The 16,487-nt window shown below is 46.4% G+C and overlaps 1 protein-coding gene across 1 annotated transcript in view; it reads left to right on the top strand.

Annotated features, from left to right (window-relative positions):
* Nucleotides 1–16,487, top strand: part of IARS2 (isoleucyl-tRNA synthetase 2, mitochondrial) — a gene marked incomplete at its 5' end in the record, with an annotated part of 211,516 nt that overhangs the window by 189,262 nt on the left and 5,767 nt on the right. Inside the window, 7 exons of the mRNA XM_088465027.1 lie at nucleotides 1,762–1,864; nucleotides 6,199–6,324; nucleotides 6,907–7,038; nucleotides 7,240–7,346; nucleotides 7,582–7,727; nucleotides 8,289–8,479; nucleotides 14,149–14,293. Of these exons, the coding sequence (XP_088321153.1) occupies nucleotides 1,762–1,864; nucleotides 6,199–6,324; nucleotides 6,907–7,038; nucleotides 7,240–7,346; nucleotides 7,582–7,727; nucleotides 8,289–8,479; nucleotides 14,149–14,293 (950 nt within the window). The remainder of the gene's footprint in view (nucleotides 1–1,761; nucleotides 1,865–6,198; nucleotides 6,325–6,906; nucleotides 7,039–7,239; nucleotides 7,347–7,581; nucleotides 7,728–8,288; nucleotides 8,480–14,148; nucleotides 14,294–16,487) is intronic.

The following is a 16,487-nucleotide window of genomic DNA, read 5'->3' as shown; positions in this document are numbered from 1 at the left end:
ATAATCCTTCAGTTGAATTTTGGCAAACTCCAGGCGGGCTGCCATGTGCTTTTTACTAAGGAGTGGCTTCCGTCTGGTCACTCTACCATACAGGCCTGATTGATGGATTGCTGCAGAGATGGTTGTCCTTCTGGAAGGTTCTCCTCTCTCCACAGAGGAATGCTGTAGGTCTGATAGAGTGACTATTGGGTTCTTGGTCACCTCCCTGACTAGGGCCCTTTTACGGATGATGGAGGCCACTGTGCTCATTGGGACCTTCAAAGCAGCAGGTATTTTTCTGTACCCTTCCCCAGATTTGTGCCTCGAGTAAATCCTGTGTCGGAGGTCTACAGACAATTCCTTGGACTTCATGCTTGGTTTGTGCTCTGACATGCACTGTCAAATGTGGGATCTTGTATAGACAGGTGTATGCCTTCAAAATCATGTCTAATCAACTGAATTTACCACAGGTGGACTCCAATTAAGCTGTAGGAATAAAGGCCCCCATACATCAGCAATTGATTGCAGTAATCGTGAATTTTGCAATCGATTGTGTATAAAATTCTTTCCCTTTTTCAATCGATTGTGGTATCTCTGCAATCTGCAATCAATCGAAAAAGGGAAAGATTTTTATACACAATCGATTGCAAAATTCATGATTACTGCAATCAATTGCTGATGTATGGGGGCCTTTACTCAAGGATGATCAGTGGAAACAGGATGCACCTGAGCTCAATTTTGAGCTTCTTGGCAAAGGCTGTGAATACTTATGTACATGTGATTTCTGTAGTTGCATACACACAACGATTTTTTGAACGATTAACGATATCTTTTATCGTTTAGTTGTTGAAAAAATCGATCACTTTATGAGTTAAAACGACAAACAATTATCGTTCATGCGTGTTCACGTTTGTAGTTCAGTCAGACTGACCAACTCAATGATTTTCAGTAAGGGAATATGCAAAAATTGCTGGTAGTTCAAAAAAATTGTTCATTACATTTAGTAAATCAACAATTTTAGTAAACGATTTTCGTTCATTTTTTCAATGGGAAAATGAACGAAAATCGTTTACTAAAATCGTTCATTTACTAAATCGTTGTGTGTATGCAGCTATAGTTTTTTTTTTTTTTTATTAAATTTGCAAAAATCTCCAAAAAACGTTTTACACTTTGTCATTATGGGGTATTGTGTGTAGAATTTTGAGAACAAAAATTAATTTACTCCACTTTGGAATAAGGCTGTAACATAACAAAATGTGGAAAAAGTGATGCGCTGTGAATACTTTCCGGATGCACTGTGTGTGTTATATATATATATATATATATATATATATATATATATATATATATCTCTATCAGGCGGGAATGAGGCTGCACTAGGAGCCTTTTTTTTTTTTTTTTTTTTTTAGCAAAATTCAATCCTGATGACGGGGATTCAGTCCTCGAAACGTAGATGAAAATGATGACACGATTAAACCACTGATTTGAATTTTGCTAAAGAAAAAGTCTCCTAGTGCAGCCTCATTCCCGTCTGATATACAAGGAATCCAGCATTCCCAGAGGGGCCACATGAGCATATATACCCCGGAGGGTACCTGAGTGCCGGGCCACAAATGTAAGTGTGTATATATATATATATATATATAAACACAGAGACACTCTCACACACACACACACATATATATATATATATATATATATATATATATATATATACTGTATGTGTGTATATGTTGATCTAAAATGATGTAGATGCATGAATAGTATTTCCGTGTCTCTCAGGAACGTGGTTGTACACGGCTTTACACTGAGTGAGAGAGGAGAGAAGATGTCCAAATCTGTCGGGAATGTGGTGGACCCAGATGTTGTTATAAACGGGGGACAGGTGAGACTGTAACTGCCCAGAGCAATTCCATTACTGACACATTGTTACTCAGAGTTCTACATTTATCTCCTCTGTACCCAATAATAACTATCAGACCTGCCGCCCACTGCTACATTATATAATGTTATATCACATTTTCTGTATTTTTCTTACTTTCTTTTTAATAGTATCCACCTCTCCTTTGCTGTCCTTCCTTCCTTCCTTTTCCTTCCTTTTCCTTCCTTCCTTCATTTTCCTTCCTTCCTTTTCCTTCCTTCCTTCCTTTTACTTCCTTCCTTTTCCTTCCCCTTCCTTCCTCCCTCCCTCCCTCCCTCCCCTTCCCTTCCCCACCTTTTCCTTCCTTCCTCCCTTCCCCACCTTTTCCTTCCTTCCTCCCTTCCCCACCTTTTCCTTCCTTCCTCCCTTCCTTTCCTTTTCCTTCCTCCCTTCCCCACCTTATCCTTCCTTCCTTTTCCTTCTTTCCTTTTCCTTCCTTCCTTTTCCTTCCTTCCTTCTCCTTCCTTCCTTCCTTTTCCTTCCTTTTCCTTCCTTTTCCTTTCTTCTCCTTCCTTCCTTTTCCTTCCTTCCTTTTCCTTCCTTCCTTTTCCTTCCTTCCTTCCTTCCTTTTCCTTCCTTCCTTCCTTTTCCTTCCTTCCTTCCTTCCCTTCCCCACCTTTTCCTTCCTTCCTCCCTTCCCTTCCCCACCTTTTCCTTCCTTCCTACTTTCCTTTTCCTTCCCTCCCTTTCCCTCCCTTCCTTCCTTCCCTTTCTTTCTCCCTTCCTTCGTTCCTTTTCCTTCCCTTTCTTTCTCCCTTCCTTCCTTTTTTCCTTCCTCTTCCTTCCTTTTCCTTCCTTCCCTTTCTTCCTTCCTTTCTTCCTCTTCCTTCCTTCCTTTCCCTTCCTTCCCTTTCTTTCTCCCTTCATTCCCTTTCTTCCTTCTTCTTCCTTCCTTTTCCTCCCTTCCTCCCTTCCCTTCCTTTTCCTTCCTTCCTCCCTTCCCTTCCTTCCCTTCTTCATTCTTTCCTTCCTCTTTTTTCCTTTTCCTTCCTTTCTCCCTTCCTTCCTTTCTCCCTTCCTTCCTTTCTCCCTTCCTTCCTTTTCCTTCCTTCCTTTTCCTTCCTTCCTTTTCCTTCCTTCCTTTTCCTTCCTTCATTCCCTCCTTCCTTCCTTTTCCTTCCTTTTCCTTCCTTCCCTTTCTTTCTCCCTTTCTTCCTTCCCTCCCCTCCCCTCCCCTTCCCTCCCCTTCCCTCCCCTCCCCTTCCCTTCCCTCCCCTTCCCTTCCTCCCCTCCCTTCCTTCCCTTCCCCACCTTTTCCTTCCTTCCTCCCTTCCTTCCCTTCCCCACCTTTTCCTTCCTTCCTCCCTTCCTTTCCTTTTCCTTCCCTCCCTTCCTTCCTTCCTTTTCCTTCCATTACTGACACATTGTTACTCAGAGTTCTACACTTATCTCCTCTGTACCCAATAATAACTATCAGACCTGCCGCCCACTGCTACATTATATAATGTTATATCACATTTTCTGTATTTTTCTTACTTTCTTTTTAATAGTATCCACCTCTCCTTTGCTGTCCTTCCTTCCTTTTCCTTCCTTCCTTTTCCTTCCTTCCTTTTCCTTCCTTCCTTCTCCTTCCTTCCTTCCTTTTCCTTTCTTCTCCTTCCTTCCTTTTCCTTCCTTCCTTTTCCTTCCTTCCTTTTCCTTCCTTTTCCTTCCTTCCTTCCTTCCTTCCTTCCCTTCCCCACCTTTTCCTTCCTTCCTCCCTTCCCTTCCCCACCTTTTCCTTCCTTCCTACTTTCCTTTTCCTTCCCTCCCTTCCTTCCTTCCTTCCTTCCTTTCTTTTCCTTCCTTCCCTTTCTTTCTCCCTTCCTTCGTTCCTTTTCCTTCCCTTTCTTTCTCCCTTCCTTCCTTTTTTCCTTCCTCTTCCTTCCTTCCCTTTCTTCCTTCCTCTTCCTTTCTTCCTTTCCCTTCCTTCCCTTTCTTTCTCCCTTCATTCCCTTTATTCCTTCTTCTTCCTTCCTTTTCCTCCCTTCCCTTCCTTTTCCTTCCTTCCTCCCTTCCCTTCCTTCCTCCCTTCCCTTCCTTCCCTTCTTCATTCTTTCCTTTTCCTTCCTCTTTTTTCCTTTTCCTTCCTTTCTCCCTTCCTTCCTTTTCCTTCCTTCCTTTTCCTTCCTTCATTCCCTTCATTTCTTCCTTCCTTCCATCCTTCCTCTTCCTTCCTTCCCTTTCTTTCTCCCTTTCTTCCTTCCCCTCCCCTTCCCTCCCCTCCCCTCCCCTCCCCTTCCCTCCCCTCCCCTTCCCTCCCCTCCCCTTCCCTCCCCTTCCCTCCCTCTCCTCCCTTCCTTCCCTTCCCCACCTTTTCCTTCCTTCCTTTCTTTTCCTTCCATTACTGACACATTGTTACTCAGAGTTCTACATTTATCTCCTCTGTACCCAATAATAACTATCAGACCTGCCGCCCACTGCTACATTATATAATGTTATATCACATTTTCTGTATTTTTCTTACTTTCTTTTTAATAGTATCCACCTCTCCTTTGCTGTCCTTCCTTCCTTTCCTTCCTTCCTTTTCCTTCCTTCTCCTTCCTTCCTTTTCCTTCCTTTTCCTTCCTTCTCCTTCCTTCCTTCCTTCCTTTTCCTTCCTTTTCCTTCCTTCTCCTTCCTTCCTTCCTTTTCCTTCCTTCCTTTTCCTTCCTTCCTTTTCCTTTTCCTTCCCCTTCCTTCCTTCCTCCCTCCCTCCCTCCCCTTCCCTTCCCCACCTTTTCCTTCCTTCCTCCCTTCCCCACCTTTTCCTTCCTTCCTCCCTTCCTTTCCTTTTTCTTCCTCCCTTCCCCACCTTTTCCTTCCTCCCTTCCTTTCCTTTTTCTTCCTCCCTTCCCCACCTTATCCTTCCTTCCTTCCTTCCCTTTCTTTCTCCCTTCCTTCGTTCCTTTTCCTTCCCTTTCTTTCTCCCTTCCTTCCTTCCTTTTTTCCATCCTCTTCCTTCCTCTAACTTCCTTTTCCTTCCTTCCCTTTCTTTCTCCCTTTATTCCTTCCCTTCCTTCCTTCCTTCCTTCCTTCCTTCCTTCCTCTTCCTTCCTTCCTTCCTTTCCCTTCCTTCCCTTTTTCTCCCTTCATTCCCTTTCTTCCTTCTTCTTCCTTCCTTTTCCTCCCTTCCTCCCTTCCTTTTCCTTCCTCCCTTCCCTTTTTTTCCTTCCTTCCTTTCCTTCCCTTCCTTCATTCTTTCCTTTTCCTTCCTCTTTTTTCCTTTTCCTTCCTTTCTCCCTTCCTTCCTTCCTTTTCCTTCCTTCATTCCCTTCATTTCTTCCTTCCTTCCATCCTTCCTCTTCCTTCCCTTTCCCCTTCCTTCCCTTTCCCCTTCCTTTCTTCCTTCCTCTTCCTTCCTTCCCTTTCTTTCTCCCTTTCTTCCTTCCCTCCCCTTCCCTTCCCTTCCCTTCCCTCCCCTCCTTCCCTCCCTTCCCTTCCTTTTCCTTCCTTCCTTTTCCTCCCTTCCTCCCTTCCCTTCCTTTTCCTTCCTTCATTTCTTCCTTCCATCCTTCCTCTTCCTTCCTTTCCCTTTCCCCTTCCTTTCTTCCTTCCTCTTCCTTACTTCCTTTTCCTTCCTTCCCTTTCTTTCTCCCTTCCTTCCTTCCCTCCCCTCCCTTCCCATCCTCCCCTCCCTACCTTCCTTCCCTTCCTTTTCCTCCCTTCCTTCCTCCCTTCCTTCCTGCCTTCCCTTCCTTCATGCCTTCCCTTCCTTTTCCTGCCTTCCCTTCCTTTTCCTTCCTTCATTCCTTTTCCTTCCTTCATTCCTTTTCCTTCCTTCATTCCTTTTCCTTCCTTACTCTTCCTTCCTTCCTTTTCCTCCCTTCCTTCCTCCCTTTCCTTCCTCCCTTTCCTTCCCTTCCTCCCCTTCCTTCATTCCTTCATTTTCCTTCCTTCCTCTCCCTTGTCCGAGTCCCTATGCAATAAGGTGGATATATGCAAAGGAAATGTTATATAGTGGTTACTAGTGATGTCGGTATATGTGTTTATAGCGGTTACTAGCGATGTTAGTGTATGTTATATAGCGGTTACTAGCGATGTCAGTGTATGTTATATAGTGGTTACTAGTGATGTCAGTATATGTTATATAGTGGTTACTAATGATGTCGGTGTATATTATATAGTGGTTACTAGCGATGCCGGTGTACTGTATGTTATATAGTGGTTACTAGTGATGTCAGTATATGTTATATAGTGGTTACTAGCGATGTCAGTATATGTTATATAGTGGTTACTAGCGATGTCTGTGTATGTTATATAGTGGTTACTAGTGATGTCCGTATATGTTATATAATGGTTACTAGTGATGTCATTATATGGGTTACTATCTGCATTAGGATAAAGAGACGGAACCGGCCTATGGAGCTGACGTTTTACGCTGGTGGGTGGCGGAGTCCAATGTGTTTACTGAGGTGATGATTGGACCGACCGTACTGAACGCAGCGCGTAACGACATCAATAAGGTAATATACGTTATAGGGTGAGTTGTTATATGGAGTATTGTGGCTAGTAATACAGATATTGTATATGCAGAGAGCCGACCACTGTACGGTGAGATGGGACCCATCTGTGAATGATTGCGTTTGCAATGCGGTTTGGGCGCGATATCGCCTTGCAGGATGCGATCATACCCCTGGGATGTAGTAAAATGCCCCCGCAGGGACTGGGGTTGCCTACCACTGTACACTGAGATAGGGGGTCTATCTACTAAGCCTTAGAGAGAAAGTACCAAGCAATCAGCTCCTGTCATGTTACAGTCTGTGTCTGAGAGATGACAGGAGAGGTCTGTACTTTATCTCCCTTCTTAATAGCATTATATGCTCATGACGCTCGGTCACAAAATGGCGTTGTGCGCTCTACAGGCCGGTTGTGAGGGTTCTAATGACCGATACGCTTCTCTCTGACATGGATGGAACCTGTGATGATGAGTGAAGAAAATGTGTTTACATGTAATGTCCTCCTCAGTGCGATGCCCCTTTATCCGGCCGTCCTGCCCGCCATGGCAGCACTGTGCCCCCCATCATTCCCTGTCTGTAATCTTCCAGTTGCGGAACACATTGCGGTTCATGCTGGGTAACCTGTCCGGATTCACCCCGGAGACTGACGCGGTCCCTGGTCCGGAGATGTACATTATAGACCAATATCTGCTGCATCTGCTTCATGACTACGCCAGCAAGGTACGCCGCGTCTCCGGCTGTCCGTTATTATCTCCCCACAATAAAGCTTCCTGCATCTCCTGTATTATTAGCTACTGTTCATGTTACACTGAGGTATAGATGTCCCTGCCCCACTGAGCTTACAATCTAAGAGTAGTGATGTACAATTGCCACGTGCGGCAGCGGAATAATCGCTGGATGAACATGGAGTCATTTCTTTAGGTCTCTGAGGCGTACAAGAGCTATGAGTTTGGGAAAGTTGTCCGTCTCTTGGAGGCGCTGGTCACCAGAGAGCTGTCTACCTTCTACTTCAGTATAGTGAAGGACAGGTCAGTATACTCCTGTACATCTGTGCGTCTCTGTGTGTATAGGACTCTCTCATCGTATCCTGGGACTGTCATTGCTTAGCGTTAGGACCGTCCCAAGGCCTAGACTCTGTGCAGGGGATTTACCATGTATTTATGTCACTAGCCAGTTATGACACGTGAATGATGTCATGAGCTCCGTTACCACAGACTTTGGCTCCTCCAGTGATGTCTCATTTTCCTTGCGTGCTGCTTTCAGGCTGTATTGTGAAGACGCGAGACACCCCAAGCGCCGTTCCTGCCAGACAGCCATAGCGAAGGCCCTGGATATCGTGGTCCGCTCGTTTGCTCCCATTCTCCCGCACTTGGCGGAGGAGGTGTTCCAGCATCTGCCATACAAGAAAGGTAGATGTGCTGCTCTATATGCACAGTAACGCAGCCACTTAACTCACAATTCACCTCACTGAGGCGTGAGGCACAAAGTGATATAGGTTCTGCCAACAGACTGGCTGCCTCTATAATCAGGGCGACTCTAATGTAATAATTTGGCCTAGTTCCCCCCATTTGCTCTCTATACACTGATAACTCTATTTGTGGACTAAGCTTAATGTAAAATGCATTATTATAGTGACATCTGTGAATAGAAGACGGTATATTGGTTACTCACAGACGAGCACCGCGTGACGTCACACACTGCACAACATTGGAGGGATACGGATTGTACAGGGCATTAATAGAATCCATCATGTAAAGTCGTGTTAGGTGGGTGATGGAGAAAAACCATCTGCAGTATATTCATTTCCATTTTGTGGATATTAATGTAGCAATTTTAGTTGTATTAAACATCATGTGAGTGGTTATGCCACGCTGTGTTACTGCCGTACTGTAATTCCTTCCTATAGACAGCGATAGTGTGAGTGGTTATGCCAAGCTGTGTTACTGCCGTACTGTCCTCCCTTCCTATAGACAGCGAGAGTGTGTTCCTCGGTGGCTGGATCACGTCTAATCCCACGTGGAAGAAGCCAGGCTTGGTGGAAGCTGTGGAGGCCGCCTGCTCAGTGAGAGATGTCTTCCTTGGGGCCGTCCCAGGCAAGAATGCCGCCGAGTATGAGCTCACGGTGGTCATCGAGCCCGGCCTGTTGTTTGAGCTGATGGAGGTGAGAGGTCACATTGTTGGGTTCTGTACTTGGCGGCTGATATACCGCTTACCGGTGTTTGCAGTATACTCTGAGCACTATAATAATCATGGGAACGCGTTATCCTGCTCCTCCGTACCCTCGCCTTTCCTGCATTTACTACGGGAAAATACGCATTTAGGTTACAATGGGCCCTAATAAAGTATTTAGCAGCCAATTTTATGGTTTGCGGTGAATTGTTTTCCTACGGAATTACTTTATTCTCTAGAAATGCAATTAGCTAATGTCCTGACTATTGCGATATAAAATGCGTATATTTTACATTTGTTGAAAGAGATATATACATTTTCTTTTGTCATTTAACTATCAATCTTATTTTTAAGATAAGGAGGCAATAGTGCTATCAGAATAAGGAGACATGGAGGCAATAGTGCAATGAGGATGAGGAGACATGGATGCAATAGTGCGATGAGGAGACATGGAGGCAATAGTGCGATGAGGATGAGGAGACATGGAGGCAATAGTGCGATGAGGAGACATAGAGGCAATAGTGCGATGAGGATGAGGAGACATGGAGGCAATAGTGCGATGAGGATGAGGAGGCAATAGTGCGATGAGGATGAGGAGACATGGAGGCAATAGTGCGATGAGGAGACATGGAGGCAATAGTGCGATGAGGAGACATGGAGGCAATAGTGCGATGAGGAGACATGGAGGCAATAGTGCGATGAGGAGACATGGAGGCAATAGTGCGATGAGGATGAGGAGACATGGAGGCAATAGTGCGATGAGGAGACATAGAGGCAATAGTGCGATGAGGATGAGGAGACATGGAGGCAATAGTGCGATGAGGATGAGGAGACATGGAGGCAATAGTGCGATGAGGAGACATGGAGGCAATAGTGCGATGAGGAGACATGGAGGCAATAGTGCGATGAGGAGACATGGAGGCAATAGTGCGATGAGGATGAGGAGACATGGAGGCAATAGTGCGATGAGGAGACATAGAGGCAATAGTGCGATGAGGATGAGGAGACATGGAGGCAATAGTGCGATGAGGATGAGGAGACATGGAGGCAATAGTGCGATGAGGAGACATGGAGGCAATAGTGCGATGAGGAGACATGGAGGCAATAGTGCGATGAGGAGACATGGAGGCAATAGTGCGATGAGGAGACATGGAGGCAATAGTGCGATGAGGATGAGGAGACATGGAGGCAATAGTGCGATGAGGAGACATAGAGGCAATAGTGCGATGAGGATGAGGAGACATGGAGGCAATAGTGCGATGAGGATGAGGAGACATGGAGGCAATAGTGCGATGAGGAGACATGGAGGCAATAGTGCGATGAGGAGACATGGAGGCAATAGTGCGATGAGGAGACATGGAGGCAATAGTGCGATGAGGATGAGGAGACATGGAGGCAATAGTGCGATGAGGAGACATAGAGGCAATAGTGCGATGAGGATGAGGAGACATGGAGGCAATAGTGCGATGAGGATGAGGAGACATGGAGGCAATAGTGCGATGAGGAGACATGGAGGCAATACTGCGATGAGGAGACATGGAGGCAATAGTGCGATGAGGAGACATGGAGGCAATAGTGCGATGAGGAGACATGGAGGCAATAGTGCGATGAGGAGACATGGAGGCAATAGTGCGATGAGGAGACATGGAGGCAATCGTGCGATGAGGAGACATGGAGGCAATAGTGCGATGAGGATGAGGAGACATGGAGGCAATAGTGCGATGAGGATGAGGAGACATGGAGGCAATAGTGCGATGAGGATGAGGAGACATGGAGGCAATAGTGCGATGAGGAGACATGGAGGCAATAGTGCAATGAGGGGACATGGAGGCAATAGTGCGATGAGGAGACATGGAGGCAATAGTGCGATGAGGTGACATGGAGGCAATATGCAATGAGGATGAGGAGACATGGAGGCAATAGTGCGATGAGGATGAGGAGACATGGAGGCAATAGTGCAATGAGGAGACATGGAGGCAATAGTGCAATGAGGAGACATGGAGGCAATAGTGCGATGAGGATGAGGAGACATGGAGGCAATAGTGCAATGAGGATGAGGAGACATGGAGGCAATAGTGCGATGAGGATGAGGGGACATGGAGGCAATAGTGCGATGAGGAGACATGGAGGCAATAGTGCAATGAGGGGACATGGAGGCAATAGTGCGATGAGGAGACATGGAGGCAATAGTGCGATGAGGTGACATGGAGGCAATATGCAATGAGGATGAGGAGACATGGAGGCAATAGTGCGATGAGGATGAGGAGACATGGAGGCAATAGTGCAATGAGGAGACATGGAGGCAATAGTGCGATGAGGATGAGGAGACATGGAGGCAATAGTGCAATGAGGATGAGGAGACATGGAGGCAATAGTGCGATGAGGATGAGGGGACATGGAGGCAATAGTGCGATGAGGAGACCTGGAGGCAATAGTGCGATGAGGTGACATGGAGGCAATATGCAATGAGGATGAGGAGACATGGAGGCAATAGTGCGATGAGGATGAGGAGACATGGAGGCAATAGTGCGATGAGGATGAGGAGACATGGAGGCAATAGTGCAATGAGGAGACATGGAGGCAATAGTGCAATGAGGAGACATGGAGGCAATAGTGCGATGAGACATGGAGGCAATAGTGCGATGAGACATGGAGGCAATAGTGCGATGAGACATGGAGGCAATAGTGCGATGAGGAGACATGGAGGCAATATGCAATGAGGATGAGGAGACATGGAGGCAATAGTGCGATGAGGATGAGGAGACATGGAGGCAATAGTGCGATGAGGATGAGGAGACATGGAGGCAATAGTGCAATGAGGATGAGGAGACATGGAGGCAATAGTGCAATGAGGAGACATGGAGGCAATAGTGCGATGAGACATGGAGGCAATAGTGCGATGAGACATGGAGGCAATAGTGCAATGAGGAGACATGGAGGCAATAGTGCGATGAGGATGAGGAGACATGGAGGCAATAGTGCAATGAGGATGAGGAGACATGGAGGCAATAGTGCGATGAGGAGACATGGAGGCAATAGTGCGATGAGGAGACATGGAGGCAATAGTGCGATGAGACATGGAGGCAATAGTGCGATGAGGATGAGGAGACATGGAGGCAATAGTGCAATGAGGATGAGGAGACATGGAGGCAATAGTGCAATGAGGGGACATGGAGGCAATAGTGCGATGAGGAGACCTGGAGGCAATAGTGCGATGAGGAGACATGGAGGCAATAGTGCGATGAGGAGACATGGAGGCAATAGTGCGATGAGGAGACATGGAGGCAATAGTGCGATGAGGAGACATGGAGGCAATAGTGCGATGAGGATGAGGAGACATGGAGGCAATAGTGCGATGAGGATGAGGAGACATGGAGGCAATAGTGCGATGAGGATGAGGAGACATGGAGGCAATAGTGCGATGAGGATGAGGAGACATGGAGGCAATAGTGCGATGAGGAGACATGGAGGCAATAGTGCGATGAGGATGAGGAGACATGGAGGCAATAGTGCAATGAGGAGACATGGAGGCAATAGTGCGATGAGGAGACATGGAGGCAATAGTGCGATGAGACCTGGAGGCAATAGTGCGATGAGACCTGGAGGCAATAGTGCGATGAGACCTGGAGGCAATAGTGCGATGAGGAGACATGGAGGCAATAGTGCAATGAGGGGACATGGAGGCAATAGTGCGATGAGGAGACCTGGAGGCAATAGTGCGATGAGGTGACATGGAGGCTATATGCAATGAGGATGAGGAGACATGGAGGCAATAGTGCGATGAGGATGAGGAGACATGGAGGCAATAGTGCGATGAGGATGAGGAGACATGGAGGCAATAGTGCGATGAGGATGAGGAGACATGGAGGCAATAGTGCGATGAGGAGACATGGAGGCAATAGTACAATGAGGGGACATGGAGGCAATAGTGCAATGAGGAGACCTGGAGGCAATAGTGCGATGAGGAGACATGGAGGCAATAGTGCGATGAGGAGACATGGAGGCAATAGTGCGATGAGGAGACATGGAGGCAATAGTGCGATGAGGAGACATGGAGGCAATAGTGCGATGAGGATGAGGAGACATGGAGGCAATAGTGCGATGAGGATGAGGAGACATGGAGGCAATAGTGCGATGAGGATGAGGAGACATGGAGGCAATAGTGCGATGAGGATGAGGAGACATGGAGGCAATATGCAATGAGGATGAGGAGACATAGAGGCAATAGTGCGATGAGGATGAGGAGACATGGAGGCAATAGTGCGATGAGGAGACATAGAGGCAATAGTGCGATGAGGAGACACAGAGGCAATAGTGCGATGAGGATGAGGAGACATGGAGGCAATAGTGCGATGAGGTGACATGGAGGCAATATGCAATTAGGATGAGGAGACATGGAGGCAATATGCAATGAGGATGAGGAGACATAGAGGCAATAGTGCGATGAGGATGAGGAGACATGGAGGCAATAGTGCGATGAGGAGACATAGAGGCAATAGTGCGATGAGGATGAGGAGACATGGAGGCAATAGTGCGATGAGGAGACATGGAGGTAATAGTGCGATGAGGAGACATGGAGGCAATAGTGCGATGAGGAGACATGGAGGCAATAGTGCGATGAGGATGAGGAGACATGGAGGCAATAGTGCGATGAGGAGACATGGAGGCAATAGTGCGATGAGGATGAGGAGACATGGAGGCAATAGTGCGATGAGGAGACACGGAGGCAATAGTGCGATGAGGAGACACGGAGGCAATAGTGCGATGAGGATGAGGAGACATGGAGGCAATAGTGCGATGAGGTGACATGGAGGCAATATGCAATGAGGATGAGGAGACATGGAGGCAATATGCAATGAGGATGAGGAGACATAGAGGCAATAGTGCGATGAGGATGAGGAGACATGGAGGCAATAGTGCGATGAGGAGACATAGAGGCAATAGTGCGATGAGGAGACACAGAGGCAATAGTGCGATGAGGATGAGGAGACATGGAGGCAATAGTGCGATGAGGTGACATGGAGGCAATATGCAATGAGGATGAGGAGACATGGAGGCAATATGCAATGAGGATGAGGAGACATAGAGGCAATAGTGCGATGAGGATGAGGAGACATGGAGGCAATAGTGCGATGAGGAGACATAGAGGCAGTAGTGCGATGAGGATGAGGAGACATGGAGGCAATAGTGCGATGAGGAGACATGGAGGTAATAGTGCGATGAGGAGACATGGAGGCAATAGTGCGATGAGGAGACATGGAGGCAATAGTGCGATGAGGAGACATGGAGGCAATAGTGCGATGAGGAGACATGGAGGCAATAGTGCGATGAGGATGAGGAGACATAGAGGCAATAGTGCGATGAGGATGAGGAGACATGGAGGCAATAGTGCGATGAGGAGACATGGAGGCAATAGTGTGATGAGGATGAGGAGACATGGAGGCAATAGTGCGATGAGGAGACATGGAGGCAATAGTGCGATGAGGAGACATGGAGGCAATAGTGCGATGAGGAGACATGGAGGCCATAGTGCGATAAGGAGATATGGAGGCAATAGTGCGATGAGGATGAGGAGACATGGAGGCCATAGTGTGATAAGGAGACATGGAGGCAATAGTGCGATGAGGAGACTTGTTCTCTGACTGCTGATATATCTCCCAGACCCTGCAGACGGAGGAGGTCTCCAGCACGTCACAGCTGAATGAATTGTTAATGGCATCTCAGACGAATCTGGTGACCGAGTTACCGCTAGATCTACCAGCTGAAGCCGTGGTTCTGAAAGGCTCATTTCTTATCAATTTGGAAGGTAGGAAACTCTTCAATAACATTTATCTGTGTGTTACAGTATCTGAGCCCATAACATTTTCCTTCCAACAGATGTAGATACTGGACAGTAATACAGTTCTGTTCAGTATGGTGACCTGCACTTATATAGGAACATTATACAGAAAGTAATAGGGGACCTGCATTTATATAGGAACATTATACAGAAAGTAATAGGTGACCTGCACTTATATAGGAACATTATACAGAAAGTAATAGGGGACCTGCATTTGTATAGGAACATTATACAGAATGTAATAGGCGACCTGCATTTATATAGGAACATTATACAGAAAGTAATAGGTGACCTGCACTTGTATAGGAACATTGTACAGAAAGTAATAATGTAAAGTGCCTCTGGATTGTGTAACAGTTGCCTCTGTGGATAGAATTGCCTTAAGACGGCCTGGCGTGTGGGTCTAACCGCTTTGAGATGGCCGGGATTGTGGTGCCGTGTGTGTGGGTGTAACTGCCTGGGGACAGCCGGGTGTGAGACGCATCTGAAGCCGCTGCAGCAGGGCCCGGGATTGTCCGCGTCCTCACTACACCACCCGGGGCCTTATCGGCTGACGCTTCTGCTGCCATGAGCCCAGCGTAACCTTCATGGTTAACACAGCTTAGGGGAGGTAGGCGCTTCCCTGGCAGCTCCTCCCCGATGCAGTCCCTACGAAGTGTTGCGCGCCTCTGGGTTACTCCGCCTACCCTCCACGTGTATATGAGACGCTCACGGTCCATGCTCAGTGCGCCCTGTAGCTGTGGTCTCAGGAGGGTCTGGGTCAGTCTCTCTGTATACTTCTCCCTTGGTTAAGGTATACAGTGCTCTATACCCTACCATTACTTTGTGTTTGTGTGGGTGATTTAGAGTTGATTGACTGTAATTATATTACATGTGCAGTGTATGTGACTGTAGTTATATTACATGTGCAGTGTAATATAATTACAGTCACATACACTGCACATGTAATATAATTACAGTCACATACACTGCACATGTAATATAACTACAGTCACATACACTGCACATGTAATATAATTACAGTCACATACACTGCACATGTAATATAACTACAGTCACATACACTGCACATGTAATATAACTACAGTCACATACACTGCACATGTAATATAATTACAGTCACATACACTGCACATGTAATATAACTACAGTCACATACACTGCACATGTAATATAACTACAGTCACATACACTGCACATGTAATATAACTACAGTCACATACACTGCACATGTAATATAACTACAGTCACATACACTGCACATGTAATATAACTACAGTCACATACACTGCACAACGTTAGTGTCACAGCGGCTGCAGCATAACTATATTCTGTGTGTGACTGCGGGTGTATGTACATGTGACACTGTAACGTAGCATTTCACATACAGATACACCCGCAGACGCATAGAGGACATAGGCATGCTGCATCTCATTTTACTCAGCCCGTGCTAGCTATTTGCATTGCTTTGCATAAAAGATGCACAAAAATACACTCTGCACTTCTGAGCCGCGCTGCGGCATGGCGCAACTAGAAGGGCCGTTTAACACGCAAAGAAACTAGATGTATGTGGAGACTTCTGTATCGCAGCATAACATATATATTCATCAGCAGATTAGGCAGAATGTGGCATATACAGTCAGGTGCATAAATATTGGGACATTGACAGAATTCTCATATTTTGGCCTCTAGTCACCACCACAATGGCTTTGAAATGAAACAAACAAGATGTGCTTTACCTGCAGACTTTCAGATTTAATTTGAGGGTAATTACATCCAAATCAGGTGAACGGTGTAGGAATTACAACGGTTTCTATATGTGCCTCCCACTATTTAAGGGGCCAAAAGTAATGGGACAAACTAAACAATCCTAAATCTAACTTTCACTTTTTAATACTTTGTTGCAAATCCTTTGCAGGCAATTACAGCCTGAAGTCTGGAACGCATAGACATCACCAGACGCTGGGTTTCATCCCTGAGGATGCTCTGCCAGGCCTCTACTGCAAATGTCTTCAGTTCCTGCTTGTTCTTGGGGCATTTTCCCTTCAGTTTTGTCTTCATCAAGTGAAATGCATGCTCAATCCGATTCAGGTCAGGGGATTGTCTTGGCCATTGCATAACATTATACTTTTTAGCCTTAAAAAACTCTTTGGTTGCTTTT

The sequence above is a fragment of the Taudactylus pleione genome, unplaced genomic scaffold (genome assembly GCF_031769625.1).
Source record: "Taudactylus pleione unplaced genomic scaffold, aTauple2 ptg001804l, whole genome shotgun sequence".
Taxonomy (NCBI): domain Eukaryota; kingdom Metazoa; phylum Chordata; class Amphibia; order Anura; family Myobatrachidae; genus Taudactylus; species Taudactylus pleione.
The sequence above is the reverse complement of the archived record's forward strand: the minus strand, read 5'-3'. Positions and strand labels throughout refer to the sequence as shown.